The 19848-nt window shown below is 34.0% G+C and overlaps 1 protein-coding gene across 3 annotated transcripts in view; it reads left to right on the top strand.

Moving 5' to 3' along the window:
- COP1 (COP1 E3 ubiquitin ligase) overlaps positions 1 to 19848 on the top strand; it is a 200655-nt gene that overhangs the window by 108382 nt on the left and 72425 nt on the right. For all 3 annotated transcript variants that reach the window (XM_047753827.1, XM_047753829.1, XM_047753828.1), the window contains one exon: positions 18884 to 19027. In XM_047753827.1, the coding sequence (XP_047609783.1) occupies positions 18884 to 19027 (144 nt within the window). The remainder of the gene's footprint in view (positions 1 to 18883; positions 19028 to 19848) is intronic.

The raw sequence follows: 19848 nt of genomic DNA, 5'->3' as shown, positions 1-19848 counted from the left end.
AAGTATTTCACTGACACATTTAATCTTTATATCAACCCTGTGGAGTAAGGCATTACTATTAATCACATTCTACAGATGAGGAATTGAGGTAGAGAGAAATTTCCTAACTTGTCCAAGATCAACACACTGCTAGTAAATGACGATTTACTAAGATTGGAACCAGGCATTCTGGGCCCTGAGTTCTGCTGTTCTATTATACCTTCAGGATCTGTTCAAACCTTGGGAAAAAATTCAGAAAGCACTTTACTTTTGAGGCAGCCAAAAGAATTCATTCTAGTTTCTGATATTTTGTATCCCTATTACTGTCTATCCATCTTGGCCTTAATAATGAACCTTTTAAAAAACAATTTATTGTAGATACTACATTCCAGTGTCACTTTTGCCATGATTTGAAAGGATTCAAATTCATTTTTTTTTTTTTGTAGTAGCCAGTTATAAGGACTGTTTTCACTAAGCTTCTCTTCATAATGGCAGCCAGTGCTGATCCAGATTTAGGGTACCTTTTAATATATTCCTTACTGTAGAGTGCTATGGGTTTTAAATTTGTACTTAAAATAGATCTCCAGGTAATTAATGACTTGTTTTCTAGTGAAGATTATAGGACTGCTTTACATTTCTCTTTCTATCAGAAGATATTTCTGCTGTTGCCTTAAGAGTTGTTGGGCCCTCTGGGGCTGGTAAGAATTGGAAGGAGTGAGAGAGCAGAGGGAAGGATTTTCTCTTCAGCATTTGGCCCAGGACCAGTTTTTTTAAAGCAATAGTTTTAAAACTGTATTCTAGGCTTTTGGGGAAGGGGTCTTATCTGCCTTAGTTCCTTATTCATCTCCTTAACTGGCATGTGGTAGGTGCTCATTGGTTAAATAGTTGTTGAATGAATACATGCATGAATGGAAAACTTTTTGTGCACTCTGGGAGGGCGGGCAGCAGGTAGGGCTCTACCGTAACCTGCTTTTACGTATTTGCTTGCTGATAAGTATTCCTTTGAAGAAAATATCCCCGGCCAAAAGAGAAGTCTAAATCACCAATGGCATATGACAGAAAAGTAAATTAAAGTTAACAACTTAAAATAGAGAAATCCAAGATTTCAGCAAGTGCTTATGTTTCCTGCTTCTATGACATTTAAGATATAGGCTAAAATGAAATACAAACAGTCTTAAGTTTAAGCTCTGGAAATTGCTACATCCTCTTTCTTCCCCTGGCCCCTGCCCTAACTTTTTCTTCTTCTCATCTTAATCCCTCTTGTTTTCCTTGTTTATTTTCCTTTGCTCTTGCTTAGGCTGAGGCTTGCTAGCAGTACAGAGTGAAACCATAAACTCAAAGTATTTTACACTTATAACCACAAAGAAAGTGTTAATGAGGCTAGCATTTGAGATTAAAGTAGACTAGTAAAAGATTTTCACTAATCAGAACTTAAAATAGATGCCTACAACAGAGGCTTAGAATTAAAGTGTTGCCTTTTATTCATGATAAAATTATTTACCTGGAAAAAAGTAGAGTTTGTTAACCTGATGACTCTCTTCAAATAATCAGAGTAGAAGAGTAACTAGAATAGTTCTGTTCAGTACCTGGAGATAAAGTAGGGTTAATGGCTGGAAGCCACATTTTAAGGTCAGTGTAAGGAAAATCTTTGTAGTCAGTAATGTGCAGAAATAGAATAGGCTTCATCAGGATACAGTTGCCATATGCTCTTCTGACTTTTTAAAACTGAGCTTAGAAAATTTTTCTATAGTCCTGAGATTGGTTATATGTAGTATTCATGTGTATATTTACTTGTATTTTTCTAGGGTATTGTTTTTGTTTTAATTTTTTAACTATACCTATTCATAACAAATACTTTAAGTGCTGAGGGTACAGATAAGAGTGATATGCATAATTATGGGGAGAAAAATTATAAGCCAGTATATAAAATAAAGTGTTGTAAGTCCTATGAATGTATCTACTGGGTACAGTATGGAGAATGGATTTGAAAGAAGCAAGAGTAGGAAGTAGGGAGATTTGATACATAGATGGCTGTTGAAATTGTCCAGGAATAATGCTTGATGATGGCTTGTGACCTATACTAGGGTGAGGTCAGTGGGGCTTAGGTGAAGAAGTACTTAAAAAATATTTTGAGGGAGTTCCTGCTGTGGTGCAGCAGGTTAAGGATCCAGTGTTGTCTCTCTGGAGGTGCAGGCTGATCCCGTTGCAATGGGTTAAGGATCTGGCATTGCTGCAGCTGTGGCGTAGGGCATAACTCTAGCTCAGATTTGATCCCTGACCTGGGAGCTTCCATGTGCTGCAGGGGCCGCAGATTAAAAAAAAAAAAAAGACACAGGTAGATGAGGAACCTGTAAAGCATATCAAGAAGGTTCTTAGATGAAAATGAAAATGGGAAGTGTGTACTGCCATCCAAACCAGTGAGGAAAGGGGAGATCATTTGTAGGATGAGATAATGTGCAGGATTGAATCCAAAGCAAAGAAAGACTTTTTGCTTTTATTAGAAGGCAGGGGCTCTCCTACATAATAGGAGGGAAGGCAAAGAGATTGGGTTCAAAGGCAGGCATGTTTGTATATTCAGTGACAAGGAGATAAAGGAGTTTTTAAGAGTTTATGCTTTTTCCATATGTCATCTCAGAGTGACAGGTAGAAAGAGTGGTTGGTGTTGATGTTTCACTATAAAGAAAAAAGATACTAGATGATGAAAATGATTAAATTTTTGGACCAGGGAACTTAAACTGCATACTGAAGGAAATAAAGATAGGAAAAGGCTGAGGAAGAGGCACAGGTGGTGGAATCAGCTGTGTGGAGGTCGTGAGCGATGGGTTGTAGGGATAGCATGCAAGAGAGGGGGTGGTTGTGGAGGTTGTGGTCAAAAAGGTATTTCAGCCTTTGACAGGGAATTCTTTATCATTTTTATACTCATAGTGCTGGGTAGTTTACCTGATATCTGATATCTAATGGGCATACCTATATGTTGACTCAGTTGTAGAATACACTGAAATGAGAGGTAAAAAGTAATAAATGCTTATGAGGAGCTGATAAAATGTGAAGGCAATTGACTAAAGAGGGATTTTACTTTAGGCTTATGATGTTCATGTTCTTGGATGTATTTGAAATGTTTTTTTTCCTTTGAATTTCTATAGATTATTCTTTCTCTACTTGATTTTTAAGATGGGAAGTGGCATTACTATGTTATTTTTTCACCATGTTCAAAATCACGTGTTTTGTAATACTTTGCTGAAGTTTGTGGTAGAAGCAGTAATTGTTGGTAAAGGCCAGCCATCATTGTATTTGCTTAGGTTTGCACTTTCTCTGCATAAAATACATGGAGGAGATATAAGGGATTATAATTATTCACATGTATCAAATTATATAAACTTACCCTTTATAGGAGAGATACCCTTTGTAAATCTTTATAGAAAAACTGCTAATTTGTAATGGAAGACCAGTTTGAGTGAGTAGTCTCATGTAGTTTTTTTTTTTTTATTTCAGCTATCTAGTCTAATTAGAAATAGTTTCAATTCATCCTTTTTAAATGAAGTGAAATGAGAACTTAATTGAAATGTTCTAGCATTTTGTGTGGTGGATTATAAATACTAAGTTAAATGTTAGGCAATATTCTTACTGTTTCAGATTTACTAACATGACTAAAGACAGTGGTTCTCAAACTTTGGTAGGCCTCAAATATAGCTGGAGGACTTGTTAAAACACGGGTTGCTGGGGCCAAGAATTTCTAACATTCTCAGGAGATACTAATGCCGCTCATCTGGGCTGGCATTTTGAGAACACTGTCTTAGGCTAAGGGCTTTAAAAGATATTTATTTTTAATAGAAGAAATTTATTTCTAATAGGAATTATTTACGATTTTAATTCTTTAGGAAATGACCATAATCATTTATTTCTTACAGTTTATGAATATAAGAAAATGAGATAAAAAACCATTTACTTTATAGTTTCCTAACCAATAATCTGTCAGAGTGTGCTATGAATAGGTTGCATTTGTACCAACATATTTATTCCTTCTGTTCTTGGAAGATTTGAGTGAGAGCTGGATTGGAGAATTGCCTCATAGCCAGCTGTCCCAAGGACAGAGGGGATTACATATGTTTAACTTAATTTGTCTTACCTGCTGCACAACGGTAAGGAAACTCCATCTTAGAGAACCCAGAACACATAAAGTATCTTATTTTTTCTCCAAGTTGTTTAGCAATTTTTGGTGAATGAAGTTTATAGTGAAAATTGAGATTGAGCTCTTCAACATATACGATATTGATATTTAATGTTGATAATTAACCTGCAGACTGAGTTCTTAAATGGAAGCCTTCTCTTACTCGTGCTGGAGGACTCTATCTCACTTTGACATAGAAGTGAGTCACTGGACTGCCCGTAAATAGGTTACACATTTTGGGAGATTGAGAGGGAAGTTTTGAACCTTTTAAAATTTGAAAAACTATTTTTTTTTGTCTTTTTTGTTGTTGTTGTTGTTGTTGTTGCTATTTCTTGGGCTGCTCCCGCGGCATATGGAGGTTCCCAGGCTAGGGGTTGAATCAGAGCTGTAGCCACCGGCCTACGCCAGAGCCACAGCAACGTGGGATCCGAGCCGCGTCTGCGACCTACACCACAGCTCACAGCAACGCCGGATCGTTAACCCACTGAGCAAGGGCAGGGACCGAACCCGCAACCTCATAGTTCCTAGTCGGATTCGTTAACCACTGCGCCACGACGGGAACTCCTATTTTCTTAAATATAATCTCATTATTCATGCTTTCTTAAACTTTTGATTTAATTAGGAGGATATGTAGGGGAGGAAAAAATCCTTTTCTGTCCATCCTGAGTTCTTGGCTGGGACCCTTCTAACAAAAAATGTAGAACTAGAGAAAAACAAACAGAAGTTTATATATATTTCATATATGCATGAGAGAACCCGGGGAAATGAGTAACTCAAAGAGGTGCCTTAGAGCTCTGGCTTACATTACATGTTTAACAAGAAATAATAAATCTGTAGAATAAAGATAGGACAAGCAGAAGACTTCCAAGGACAGCAAGCAATGGGAAGGTAAATACATAGCGGGAAGTGGTTTGGTTGCAGATTTCCACTGGGGGCTTTTCTAGGCTGGTAGGAGTCTCGAGTGTCAGTAAAAGGAGCATTTATAGCCTGCTTTTAGGCTGACAAAGGTGTGGAGTGGAGAAAGATTTTCTTGAATTTGCTGCTTTTTAATTGCCTTCAGCTCAAAATAATTTTTATGTCAAAGAGCCATATTTGGGGTAATATATTCTGGTTTCCTTCGAGTAAAATCAATGTCTATTCATTTTATCGCAAGTGTGAATTTAGTAGGACAACACTTTACTGCAACTTAGAAATGACTGTGCTGTCAGTCAGTATACATAAAGCTTAATATTCTGAAATATTTTATAATATAAGTATTTGACAAAGGGAACTTGTCATTTGCATGAGATGAGATAATTTGCCTATATTGCTAACATTAGACATTTAAAACTTAGGTAAGAATGTCCATTACTCCAAGAGCATTTGTACACATATACCATTTAGATTTTCCCCCCCTTTATCTGAGTTAATTTCTCTATCTGCTCTTCACAGTAGATAGTTTCATATTATGCTAACACTTCACTTGTACAGAATTTAATCTCTGGTAATCTCATCTGACTGAAACATAGTAACTAAGACTGAAATGAAAATAAAAAGGCTTTAGAACAAAATAAATGCCCCTAAATTAATGGCTAAAAAGTTCATATATTCACAGATGGCCAGCTGCTTGGGTTATTTCATTACTGTTGACTTTTTTGTATATAACCCCTGTAATCTTAGATATCTAGGTTGTGTCTCTTCAAGTTATAAGAGGAAGGGAAAAATTTCAATTTCAAAATGTTCAGTAACATCAGCAAGAAGTGATAGCTACTAGCTTGACCAAGGGAAGAAATGATGAAACTTCAAATAGGAGCTAAAAAAGTAAAGTAATTTACTTCCATTTAATATGGGGTCAAGTGGTCTGACATATCTTAATAGACCCTAAGATCATTGAGCTGTTAGAGAGTGTGGTAACTAGTGTTGGCAGGGCTATTCACCTTACAGTGCTAGGTGTGTTCGTGTAAAGGTAGTGAGCAATATGTTACATTTGATAGATTATACTCATAGGGCATCAAAAGTTTTTTCCAAAATTTATTTGACTAATATTTATGGGGCACATACTCTGTCTTAAAACAGTAGACAAGGTATGTCCAGAAAATACTATTCCATTATCCTTTAAAAATAACTTTAATATACGTATTGCCATTGGTCTAAGTATAACATGGAAAATTCATATTTCTTTGTAATTACTTAAAAATTTCCGGTTTTTGTAAGTTTCATGCTTTGCATTGGTATTACTTATATAAAAGAAAACATCATGTGTAAGAAAAATGTTGACTTTTTGCCTAGTATGGGAATCAGCAAACTATGGCTCATGGGGCTCAGATTTAATGCATTACCTGTTTTTAAATGCCCCATGAACCAAACGTGGTTTTCATATTTTTAATTGATTGAAAAAAATCAAAAGAATAATAACATACAATGTATAGTAACATGACTTATAATAATGACATGTGAAAATTGTATGAAATTTAAATTCTAGTATCCATAAGTGAAGTTTTATGGAAACACAGTCATGCTCTTTCCTTTACGTATTGTCTATTTGTGCTGCAACAGCAGAGTCTAGTAGTGTCCCAGAGACCTTCACAGCTTCTCTGACCCTTTTACAGAACAAGTTTGCCGACTCCTGACCTACTAGATAAGCTTAAGCTCTAAGGATGTACTACTGCAATTGATTAAAGTTCTGTCATCTTTTGGGGCCTTGGCATATCTATGAATAAAAATAGCTTGTGTCAGATTTTGTGATCTCCTAGTGATGACTGGCTGACTATTTTATATGCTGCATCATTACTTAATGCAAAATACCTATTACTTGGCCTGTCATGTGGTAAGCATTCCTTCACTGGTTGAATGATAACTACAGATTTGTAGTACTCATGTAATAACAAATCCTGGATTGTTCAGCAAAGTTTCCTGTTTGTGTCTTTTAAAAATTATTTATCGAGCGAAGCTAAAAAATGCCTTGAAATAAGACAGAAGCTTGCACTATGGTTAGCGTTATCATGCTAATCTTGAAACAGGAATGCTTTTCTACCACTAATGACTTTTAATTGTGTTTACATTCTTTCTCTTCCCTTTTCCTCTCTCTCATCAACAGTTAATTTTTGTTTATAGCGTCTAAATTTATAAAATGCTGTCTTTTGATCTATCCTTAAGAGGGCTTAATTCATCCTGTTATTTATATAATTTAAGTTTAATAAGTATAGAATCACAAATTGGATAGTTTCAAAAATCACCTTTGTCGAGGTACAATTTACATACAATAAAGTGTTTTTAATTTTGGCAGTTGTATAAACTACAGTCAATATACACAGTATTTCCAAAAATTTTATTTCCTGCCACTTTGCCTTTAATTCTACCTCCTCCTTAAGATTCCTTTCCTAGGCCACTAGTTAGCAATTTTCTGTCATCATGGAATAGTTTAGCCATTTTGGAATTTATTATAAATTTCCTTTATAAATATTTGCTTGCTCCAAACTGTGAAGATTTTTTTTTTCTCTTATAATTTTAATAGTTTTAGCTTCTACATTTAATTCTATAATCCATTTCAAGTTTATTTTTGTTTAGGTTATGAGGTAAACGTTAGAATTCAATTTTTTCCCAAGTATGGATCCACTTGTTCCAAGCATTATTTGTTTAAAAGTAAACTTTCCCCCCTGGCTTCTTCTGTGTTTAAAAATCAATTGAGTGGATATGTATGAATGTACTTCTTGACTCTCTGTTCTATATTGATCTATTTGTCTTCTCTTAGACTGGTACTGCACTCTCTATCTCTTTTTTTTTTTTTTCCGGCCACGCCTGTGGCCTGTGGAAGTTCCTTACCTAAAGAGTGAACCGCACCACAGCAACAAGAGCCGTAGCAGTGACAGTACTGAATGCTTAACCTGCTGAGCCACTCCTTTCTTCCCTCCCTGCCCAGACGATTTGAAAGGACTGTTTTAATAAAAGTCACATTTTTCTCCAGTGATTTTTGTCTACTTGTTTCTATAGCAAATGTGAGGTGAATTTCTGATTTGTTAAAGTCTATGGCTAACTGATATTTTGGGGACACATACTTTTATGTATTTATGATGAAATTCTTCCTAAATTATACATTTTCATTCCAGATTAGCCCTCTGTAGCATTGAATAGTTTCTTTGTGTCATCATTACATTGTTTTCTGATGAAGCATCATAGCAATGACAGTGATGATTTAATACTGTAATCCTTTTGGTTGCTTGTAAATACTGCCACATGATACAGAACTAAAAAGTTAGATCTATCTTATACTTCAATTTCAAAAGTAAAGAATTGGAACTTTCACTTGCATATAGGTCCCACCACTTTACTAAATACAGATACATTCCAAAGAGGACAGAATGTCATAGTAGATTTGGGGACAAAATATATTTGGCATTTTTGTTTGTTTGTTTTTGGCCATGCCCACAGCATGCGGAAGTTCCCAGGCCAGGGATTGAACCTGAGCCACAGCAGTGATGATGCCGGATCCTTAACCTGAAGAACCCTGAGGGAACTCCTGTTTTGTCTTTTAACTCTTTTTTTTTTCTCTAGTACAGGTTTTTATTTTATTTATTTATTTTTAAATTTTATTGGAGCATAGTTGACTTCTTATGTTATATTAGTGTAAGGTGTAGAACAAAGAAATCAGTTCTACATATAAATATATACATTTTTTTCCCGCATAGGTTATTACAAACTATTGAGTAGATTTTCCTGCTATATACAGTAGGTTTTTATTAATCATATATTTTGCACAGTAGGTGTATATGTTATTCTCACCTCCCAATTCCCCACTCCCCCTAATGGCTTCATCTGTGATAACCGTAAGATTGGTTTTGAAATCTGTGAGTTTATTTCTGTTTTATAAGTAAGTTCTTTTATTTCATTTTACCAGATCCCACATAAGTGATATCATGTGGTATTTGTCTTTGCTGATTTATTTCACTTTGTATGATAATCTCTAGGTTCATCCATGTTGCTACAAATGACATTGTTTCATTCTTTTTTATGGCTGAGTAATATTCCGTTGTATATATATGTACCACATCTTCTTTATCCATTCCTCTGTTGATGGACGTTTAGGATGCTTCCATGTCTTGGCTCTTGTAAATACTGCTGCAGTGAACATTGGTGTGTGTGTATCTTTTCGAATTAGGGTTTTCTCTGGATAGATGCCCAGGACTGGGGTTGCTGGATCATATGGTAGTTCTGTTTTTAGTATTTTAAGGAATTGCCATATTACTCTCCATAGTGGTCTCCACCAGCTTACATTCCCAACAGTGTAGGTGGATTCCCTTTTCTCCACACCCTCTTCAGCATTTATTGTTTGTAGACCTTTTAATGATGGTCATTCTGACTGGTGTGAGGTGATATCTCTTTGTAGCTTTGACTTTCATTTCTCTAATAGGCAGTGATGTTGAGCATCTTTTCATGTTTTTTGGTCCATCTGTCTGTCTGCTTTGGAGAAATGTCTATTTTCTAGATGTTTTTATGCAATCTTTCTCTACAAGTTTGCTTCAGAAGTTATTTTCAGTTTTCCTAAGTTCTCTAATAAACACCATCTATCAGGATATTGTTATACCTTGCACAGAAAGTTGTTTTAGGACAGATGAAGAGTCTACAATTAAATTAATTTGAGTATAAATTATAACTTCCTATAGACTTAAATGAGAAAAATTTGATAATCACTAAGTTGACCTTAAAGGGCCTCAAGTTACATCTTTAATTTTAAATGCTTTGAGGAAAAAGATACGTTATTATAGAGTGAACATTTGACATTCACAAAAGTATTTCAGAATGTAATTTATCAGATAGTACATATATTTGTTCTAGCTATTCAGTGATAGCCAGAGGGAACAGAAAAATTAAAATTTTAAAGTAGTTGTTTTAAAGCAAGATCTTAGGGCTTTATAGGCTTAAAAACAAAACCATCCAGCTAATGAAAATTATTGAACAAATACATATATATAGACTTTAAATGTGGCTTCATTTTAGTACCTATGCAATAAAATCAAATATATCCATTCATTCATGACAGGGGTCAATAAATTAAGGCTTGCAAGCCAGTTTTGACCCATTGTCTTAGTTTGTACAGCAGCAAGCTAAGAATAGTTTTTAAATTTTTAAAATGGCGAAAAAATATAAAGAATAATTTTTTGCGATGTGTAAAAATTATATGAAATTCAAATTTCAACATCTGTCAAGTTTTACTTGAACATTGACACTATTCTAACTAAAGTTAATAGATATTGCAACCTATACAAACATTAAAAAAAAATTATAGCGCCCTAACTGTAATATAAAGGAAAAAAAATAATTTAAAATAAGATGTACATTTTGATATGACCGCATTAGACAATATAACGGAGTACTCAGATATTTGAACCTACTTATAATGAATAAGTTTGGAACATTCTGTGAATATTAGAAATGCATGACTAGTTTGTCTTTATATGTATAATGGGATTCATCTCTATACTCAGATGATTATTTATAGGTTTTTTAACTTGTACAAGGATGAGTGGTATAAAAATATCCTTGAATGTATAAAAAAAACTTTAAGACAATCAAAGTAATCAATAGGATGGGAAGAGGGAATGCAAAAATAATTTTGTCTTTTTATCAAAGACAATAGATACATGAATGTTTTATTTCTTTTTAAAGTAATTCATAGAGTTATAAAAATAGCCACTAGACAGAAAAAATACAGTTCCCATTTATAAGAATAGCACAGAAAGCAGAAGTAAATCAAATGGTCAAAGATATTCCTTAATTAAAAATATGGTTAAAATGCAGACAAAAAGGATTAAAATGGACATTTTGAAACTGGAAAAAAATGCAGTTAAAACATGTGTCACAAGATAAAATGACAGAAGTAAAAACAAATGTGTGCTTGATAAATAAATGTAAACAGGCTAAACCTCCCATCAAAAGGAAAAGTATTTTTGCATTAAATCATAATATGAAGCATAAATCTGTGTTGTATGTAATTTGGATGTGTGAATGTTAAAAGGAAGATTTAATTCAGGCTAGAAGTAATTAAATCTCAGTTTCTCTCCACCCTTTCCCCCAGGCAGCACTTCATAATGATAAAGATTCAGTCCATGATGAAATTTAAGTATCTATAAATATCATTATACATTGGAAAATTCCTTTGTTAACTGTAAGACAACAACACTAGGGTATGAGACTTTAAATCAAATCAGATCTTAGTTCATAACTGGTCAGACCTTAAATGGACTAAAAATGAAACTGTGGAAACCCTAAATAACATAATTAACAAGTTAGAACGCATATACAAACATGCATTAAGAATATGACTTCTTTTAGAATGTCCATGGATCATCAGAAAATGTATAGTCATATATATATCAAATGTCAAATTACAGAAAATAAAAGTAGCAGATACAGCATTCTCTGATCATAATACAGCAAGAGACCAGACATTCATAACAAAATTAGAACACAGGGGGAAAAAAAACAAAAACAACCCACCCCACTAACATTTAAAAACTATCTTGGCAACTGTAGAGTCACTGTGAAAATGAAGCCACTTTGGTGAAACTTGTATACTTAGAACCTATGGAATGTAGCTGAAAGTGCTCAGAATAAACTTTCTTGCTTTAATGAAGAAGAAAGTATGAAAATAAGCATTCAACTGGAAATGTTAGAGGAAGAACAAAATGAATGTTAATAAAGTAGAAGGAAACAAATGAGGTAAATGTAAGAACATGAATGAATTATAAAAAAACAATTGTTTTCAATCAGTGAGCTTCTTAAAACAATGCATGTTAGCCTAATCAAGTAAAAACTAGGAGAAACATCAAGTACGTAAAATAAGAATGAAACTGAGAAAGTCCCTACAGGTACACTGGAAGAAAAAAATAATAAACTACTTTGCTCAAGTCCGTTGATTTTAGATGACAGGTTATTTTGAAGGAAATGTAATTGATCTGAACTGGCTCTAGAAGGATAAAAATAGACAGGCTAATTACAACAGGAAAAATACGGAAAGTTGTCAAATAGAAAATAATAAACCTAACTGGAAATGTAGGAGATCTAAAAGAAGAAAAATTTTGAAATACTGCTGAGGAAATGAAATTTGAACAAAGGAAAGACACAGGTATGCCTAAATGGAAAGATTAAGCATCACAAAAATCTCATTTTCCTTAGTTAATGTATAAATTTAACATGATTGTAATGAAAATATCAGATAGCATACATTTTGATTGTTTTCTGGAAATAAGGTGATGTTAAACTTGAAACTATAGTTGTAAAATATCTGGGAAAATTCTGAATGGAACAATTAATGAAAGGACAGTAGTTCGTCCAAGATGCTACAGCATATTATGATGAATCAGTAATTAAAGCTGTGTGGTACAAGTCCATGAACAGAGAGTGTCTGTAGTTACATCTCTTCTGTCTTCACGGTTTAAAATAAATTCCAAATGGAATGAATATTTAAATGGAAGCGTTCAGAGACAAAATTGAAATTATTAATGATCTTAATCTGGATGGAGAGAAGTGTAGCTTTATTTTAGTACATTAAAAAGTGTGTGATTTTTGATCTAGCACTTCATAATCCAGGTATATTTAAGGATATTCTTGCATGTTGGAAAAATGACACAGTGAAGGGTTTTATTTAATTGCAGCATTGTTTAGCAGTGAAAGACTAGAGAGTAAATGTTCTCATTAGACTGGTTAAAATAATGTATGATACATCTGTGTGTCAGAATTCTATGCAGCCACTGGGGGTGAAAATGAGGTAGCTCTAATACGTGCTGATATAACATGATTGTCAGAGACTGTTAGATGTGGGTGGGGGGCAAGATACGTACAGAACCATGCCATGTGTTTAATTTAAAAAAGAGAATATGAATACTATATGCTTGTTTATGTATAGGATAATTCTAGTAGGACGCAGTCTGTAACTGTGGGTTATTTCTAGGGAGGCCATTTGGATGCTTATTTGGAAAGATTGGAGACTTCCTTTTCTCTGTACACTTTTTAAACTATTTTCCAGTATACATATTTTTAAAAACAAAGTAAGTTTTAAGAAAAGATTCAAGGAGTTCCCGTCGTGGAGCAGTGGTTAACGAATCCGACTAGGAACTATGAGGTTGCGGGTTCGTTCCCTGCCCTTGCTCAGTGGGTTAACGATCTGGCGTTGCCGTGAGCTGTGGTGTAGGTTGCAGACGCGGCTCGGATCCCGCGTTGCTGTGGCTGTGGTGTAGGCCAGTGGCTACAGCTCCGATTCGACCCCTAGCCTGGGAACCTCCATATGCCGCGGGAGCGGCCCAAGAAATAGCAAAAAAAAAAAAGAAAAGAAAAGATTCAAGCCGAGCTGTGATGGATCTTTGGTTAACAACTGGAGTTTGGAATTTAAGTGGTAGTAAATGAAGATAGAATTATGTGAACAGAGCTGTGGTTTTGGATATGTTCCTGAATATCAGTTCTTCAAATGGATTAGAAAAGAGGAAATTCAGAGGTAGCAAACTTGTAAAGAGGCTATTGCAATAGCCCAGATTTGTATCAATACAAATTTCTCAAACGTGTTTTAGTTTCCATCAGCTAGGTCAGTGTTTGGCAGATAACAGGCACACTGGGTATTTGATGGATGAGAATATTCAAGCTTCATCCATTTTCTTCCAGCTGGCCTTAGTAATCATAGACAACGGAATTCCTATAGCATGTTTTGTCTTTATCATTTGGCACTTGCTTATTTTAATAATAAATATTAATAATTATTTGATAAAAAGTCTTTCCCACTATTTATAAACCCAATGAGGCTACTTTACTCTTTTTTTCCTCCTATTTAAATTGTTGCACAAGATGAATTATGATATATAATATAGTAGACATTATTTTATGTCATTATTGTTTATTTAGCCTTCGTATGTGTTCCTTGAAGCTCTTTTGTTCTTATTAAAATGGAAGTTTTGCATAGTATGAGAACATAGACTCTGAAACCAGGTGGCTTGAATTGGAATTATCTAGTGAACCTTGGGCAAATTTCTTAGTATCAGTATACCTCAGTTTCCTTATCTGTCAGTGGAGATTTGAAGATTAAGTATGTATTATGTAAAGTTCTTAAAACATTACTTGATGCATAGTACTAAGTATGTTAAGGAAATTTTTGCTATTATTGATTGATTTGGGAGAAAGTCAGTTAAATAACACCAGTTCTTATTCACTTTACCTGTGTTTGTATTCTTTAAAAATCTGCCCTTTTCTTATTAAAAAGACCAAATTCTGAACCTTTCTTAGTTTCCTTGAAATTATAGTAGCCCCTGTCTCTTGGGGCATACTAACGTAGTAATAAATTAGACCTTTAACAATTGTGTTCATTTTATATTTTTTTTCAATAAATCGGATTCCAGTGTTCAGGGCTATTAATTCACCTTGTTTGCTAATGCATGTTTTATAATTACAAAAAATATGACAGACAGTGGGAACACTGACAAACTTACCTTCTTGAGATATTGACATCTTTACTATTGCTTCGTGCTACACTGTACTAGATGTGTGCATTAATAAGGTGTCCTGTTTGGTCTCTTGCCTTGAAGCTTAATTGCTTGACTGATGGCTCTTTGGACAAAATATGTAGCCAGTTTTCTGCAGTGTAGTTACATTTTACAACTGTTTAAATAAATCACTTTGTAAAAATAATAGAAACATTCCAAATATGAAAGATGTAGTTTATTTTCATGTTTAAGTAAGTCACCATTCATGTAATTCTTTAAAATGTTTATTTTTTTAATTTGAAAAATTTTATGAAACTGAATTTATTATTGCAGTTAACTTTCGTAAACAGAACTTGTTTTATTACTGGTGATAGTGGATAGCAGAAGTGAATTATATATAACAGACAAGACTATTTACAGTTCTTTTTTGAATTTAATTGCACAAATGGGTACATTTTAATTAATTTGTTTTCCTTTTATTTTGTTTATATTTCAGCCTAACAAGTCATTGTTTACTACTTTTGTTTATGTTATCAGATTTCATAATTAAAGCAGATGAAATGTATTGTGAAATAGAAGCCATCTATTTTGGATTAGCTCTGAAAATCTCTCTGTACCTGAAAACTACATTATTCTTTTGAGTTATTCCATGATCTGTTTCTAGAGCCTAATTTCATTTGTGTTTGGGAACAGATGTGATTAAATATGTCTGAGATTGGGAACAAATGATTCACTGTTTGGAAGTATTTAAATTCTGAGTCTTAATTATGTGGAAGTACTTGCATTTTTTTTAAAGGTAGCTGTTTGTCTTCCTTTCCTTTTTTACCAAAATTCAGTAGAAATAATACTACTCCTTATATTTTTTGATCAGTATTTCTGTAAAAATACTGTTTTTAAACAAGAACCTCATGGAATAACTACTCAGCCACAAAAAAGAAAAATAATGCCGTTTGCAGCAACATGGATGGAACTAGAGATTCTCATACTAAGTGAAGTAAATCAGAAAGAGAAAGACAAATGCCATATGATATCATTTATATGTGGAATCTAAAATATGGCACAAATGAGCCTGTCTACAAAACAGCACCTATCTACATCACAGATACAGAGAAGAGACTTGTGGTTGCCAAGAGTAGGGCAGGGGGAAGAATGGAATGGACTGGGAGTTTGGGGTTAGTAAATGCAAGCTGTTACGTTTAGAATGGATAAGCAATGATGTCCTACTATATAGCACAGGGAGCTATATCCAACTCTTGGGAGGAACATGGTGGAAGATAATATGAGAAAAAAAATGTGTGTGTGTGTGTATGACTAGGTCACTTAGCTGTACAGCAGAAATTGGTACAACATTGTAAATCAACTGTACTTTAATAAAAATAAACTGAAAGAACCTCAGTATCCCAGAATAGTAAAAAAGGATACTGCAAGTTCCCATGTGGCTTAGTGCATCAAGGATATAATGTTGTCACTGAGGTGGCTCAGGTTGCTACTGTGGTTTATGGTGTGGGTTTGATCCTGGCTCAGGAATTTCTGTATGCCACAGGCACACCTCCCCTCCCGCCACTCCCCTCCCCCACCAAATAAAAAGGGATACTGTCTAGGTCTTTGATATCCTAATATTGTAAGAACAAAACATAACCAGAATATAAGAAAACAATAGCAGTAAAGTCAAATCCAAAAGTTAGTTTTTTAGTTTGAGAGTTAAGAATGATATGATATAGCTAAATAATAACCTTCGTTGAAAAAAGAGTTGTCTTGAATAGCAGGATAGCAACAGAAAAAGTAGTAGACTTAATTACTTTCTTATATCATCAAATCAGTCCTTTGGCTAGCATTTATATTTATAAGCCATTTTTCTTCCTACAGTGGCTTTTTATTTTTATTATTTTATTTTTAAATTTATTTATTTTTGTCTTTTGTCTTGTTAGGCCTCACCCTAAAATATGGAAGTTCCCAGGCTAGAGTCAAATCCAAGCTGTAGCTGCTGGCATATGCCACAGCAACACCGGATCCAAGCCATGTCTGCAACTTACACCACAGCTCAGAGCAACACCAGATACTTAACCCACTGAGCAAGGTCAGGGATTGAACCCATGTCCTTATGGATACTAGTTGGGTTTGTTAACCTCTGAGCCACAACAAGGACTCCCCAGTGGCTTTTAATAAGTTAGTATTTAAACTTTTTTATATTAGAAACAAATAGTTTGGAAGTAGCATGTTAACTTTTACTGGAACAACATTTAGAATGTTGTTTGTTTATTAGTCATGTATGTTTGTAGGTAAAAAGAAAGTATTTAGGGATAATATAACTGGTTTTTCCTTGGAGTATCAGGCATACCCAAATTTCCTAAGGATGGAATTTCAGTTCTGATAACTCTATCCTTTGTCAGACACAGTAATATTTTTCTTTCAGTAGCATGAGGCTATGAGTATAAATTGAGTTTGGTGAGTTCAATAGTTGCTATCGATACAGTTATGCTGCATTAGAGTCTACAGGGCAGGTAACAAGCAGTAGCTGAGACAGCAGTTCGCATGAGATTGTTGTACAGATAAATCTATTGCATTGCCACATAGTCACATTGTATTGGAGGGAGCTTTTGCTGAATTGTGCAATAGTCAATGACCTTTAATGAAATTAAAATTTTTATAAAATTAAGTATTTAAAGCTAAATAAAAAATGAGCATCTCAGCATTTGTTTTTATGAGAAATATTCTTCATGTGTACTTATTTTCCTTATTTATTAGAAGCTTAGCAAAGCTTCTTACTGTATTATTAACTAATCATTAACTTTTTGGTAAAAGAATATCACAGGCAATTTATTTTTAAAAAACTATGTCATGTAGGTATTTCTATGCATTGGATGAATGCTTGAAATATGCAGAGTAGTAGTATTATTTTAGACACTTTCAAGATGAATAACTTTTGGGCAAGTTACTTCAGCTTTAGTTCTCAGCTCTCTCATGTGTAAAATTATGGATAAATTAACACCCATTTCATATGGTTATTATTATAAGAATCAAATGAGTTAATATGCACAGTGGTTATAGTAGTTGAGTGGTCAATGAATGTTATCTATTATAATTAATTGAAGATAGTGAGAATTCTTATGTATTCTGTATCCTTATGACAGCTTCTAGAAAGGATGAAAGATAATGTATGTGATGATTCATTTTTCAAACAAGCTTCCTAAGCTGTTCTCATAGGCACTTAGTCTTCTTGCTGATTATGTAAAAACTTTGTTGAGACTCCAAGTTAAGGTCTATAAAGGTGGAAAAAATCTTGTACTGTTTTGAAGTAGCTTATTTTGGAACTTGTATAAAAAGAAGGTAAGAGTAGCTAAGTAATTAGAAAGAAAGGAAAGGTTTTTACTTTTTCCCTTGCCTGTTTGTGGTTCATAAGTCAGAGAGAACTTATTTCATTGGGAGATTAGAAGTGGATTTGAGGAGATGTAATAATAATTTAATAATTCCATTTTTATGTGTATTTCACCCTTTTGTCATTACCCCTTCCTTAATTTCTTCAGTGCTCCAGCTTGTGGACTAATTTATGTGTTTAAATAACATTAAATATTTTGATTTTTTTTTTTTTTTTTTAGGGACATACCTGCAGCATACAGAAGTTCCCAGGCTAGGGTTCAAATCAGAGCAGCAGCTGCTGGCCTACACCACAGCCACAGCAATGCAGGATCTGAGCTGTGTCTGCTACCTACACCACAGCTCATGGCAGTGCCAGATCATTAACCCACCAAGTGAGGCCAGGGATCAAATCCACATCCTCATGGTTACTAGTCGGGTTTGTTACCACTGAGCCACGATGAGAACTCCACATTAAATATTTTGAAATTCTATCATCCTCACAAAATGTTAAGAAAGGGAGAGCTAGAATTTATGAAAAGATTTATTGGAAGTTCTCTTTTGATGTATTTTTAATATACCAAACCATTAAATCTTTTTTTTTAACTTTTACAGTATAACTTTTTAGCCTTGACAGTTGAGTTTGTTATAATATGGTTGCTAAAGCTGAATTGAAAAACACGTCAAGTTTCTAGGAAAAAAAGAACCATCTCTCAGCACAATTGTGTAGCTATGTACAGTTCTCTACCAATTGCGATATCTTATTAATGACAATCTGGACATCAGGCCTAATATAATTTGAGGGCATTTCAAGTAGCTCTCTTATCCTTATAAACAAAATCACTTTAGAAATAGAAAAAAACAAATTCTGAAATGTTGTTCATGTAAGCTTCATAAGGATGGGTAGTCTTACTGACCCAGAATATACTTTTCCCCTTAGTATCGAATTTGACAGAGATTGTGACTACTTTGCAATTGCTGGGGTTACAAAGAAGATTAAAGTCTATGAATATGGCACAGTCATTCAGGATGCAGTGGATATTCATTACCCTGAAAATGAAATGACCTGCAATTCCAAAATCAGGTATTTACATGATTTTCTTGGCATAATACCATGTGTTTATAACAATTAGTGTCTATAATCGGTACTAGCTTTTTTACCTTTTTGTGAGACTCCTTACACATTCATAGTGAACACTGTAATTATATACAGAGAATACATCAGAATGTCTTTTAGACATTGATTACTCTTTCCTTGTGGGGGCTAGTAGTTATCATTTTTCTGTTTGCCAAATGAAAGTCCTCTGTCTTTCACTTAATCAAATAAAGGTCTTTATTGTAGATGGCCTTTCATGGGATGTTGAATGAAGTATGGCTATAGCCCAATAAATAGTGTCTCAAAGTCAGGAGTTTTTCTTCTAGCTCGCACATATCTCTAAATATTATAACTGTTTATGGTTTTAAGAATTCTTTTCACAAGATCATTTTCATGAGGGCATAGCCTTTAAGTTTCATATATTAGGGGTTAGAGTTCATAATGAGTCCTTTTTAAACCTAGAATACTAATAAAAATGCAGGAACTGCACCTTACTTCTAATCTGTGCCCCCCCCCCCCCATCTTGGAGGAATCCTAGAATGTGCATTTTTCAAACAAGCTTCCTAAGCTGTTCTCATAGGCACTGGCTTGAAAGAGAGTGGTGTAGGGAAATCATTTAAAAATACATTTATTCAGAACTTTGAACATTTTCCATTCATCCTTATACTTTTTTTATCTGAATGAATGACACACACACACCATAAATATGTATATTGTAAATTTAAATAAAGTTAATATAGCAAGTATTACAGTCTTTATATAATTTGTTATTGCTTTCTTTTTTGTTTCCTAATTCATTCATAAAAATG

The sequence above is a fragment of the Phacochoerus africanus genome, chromosome 11 (genome assembly GCF_016906955.1).
Source record: "Phacochoerus africanus isolate WHEZ1 chromosome 11, ROS_Pafr_v1, whole genome shotgun sequence".
Classification (NCBI taxonomy): Eukaryota; Metazoa; Chordata; class Mammalia; order Artiodactyla; family Suidae; genus Phacochoerus; species Phacochoerus africanus.
The sequence above is the reverse complement of the archived record's forward strand: the minus strand, read 5'-3'. Positions and strand labels throughout refer to the sequence as shown.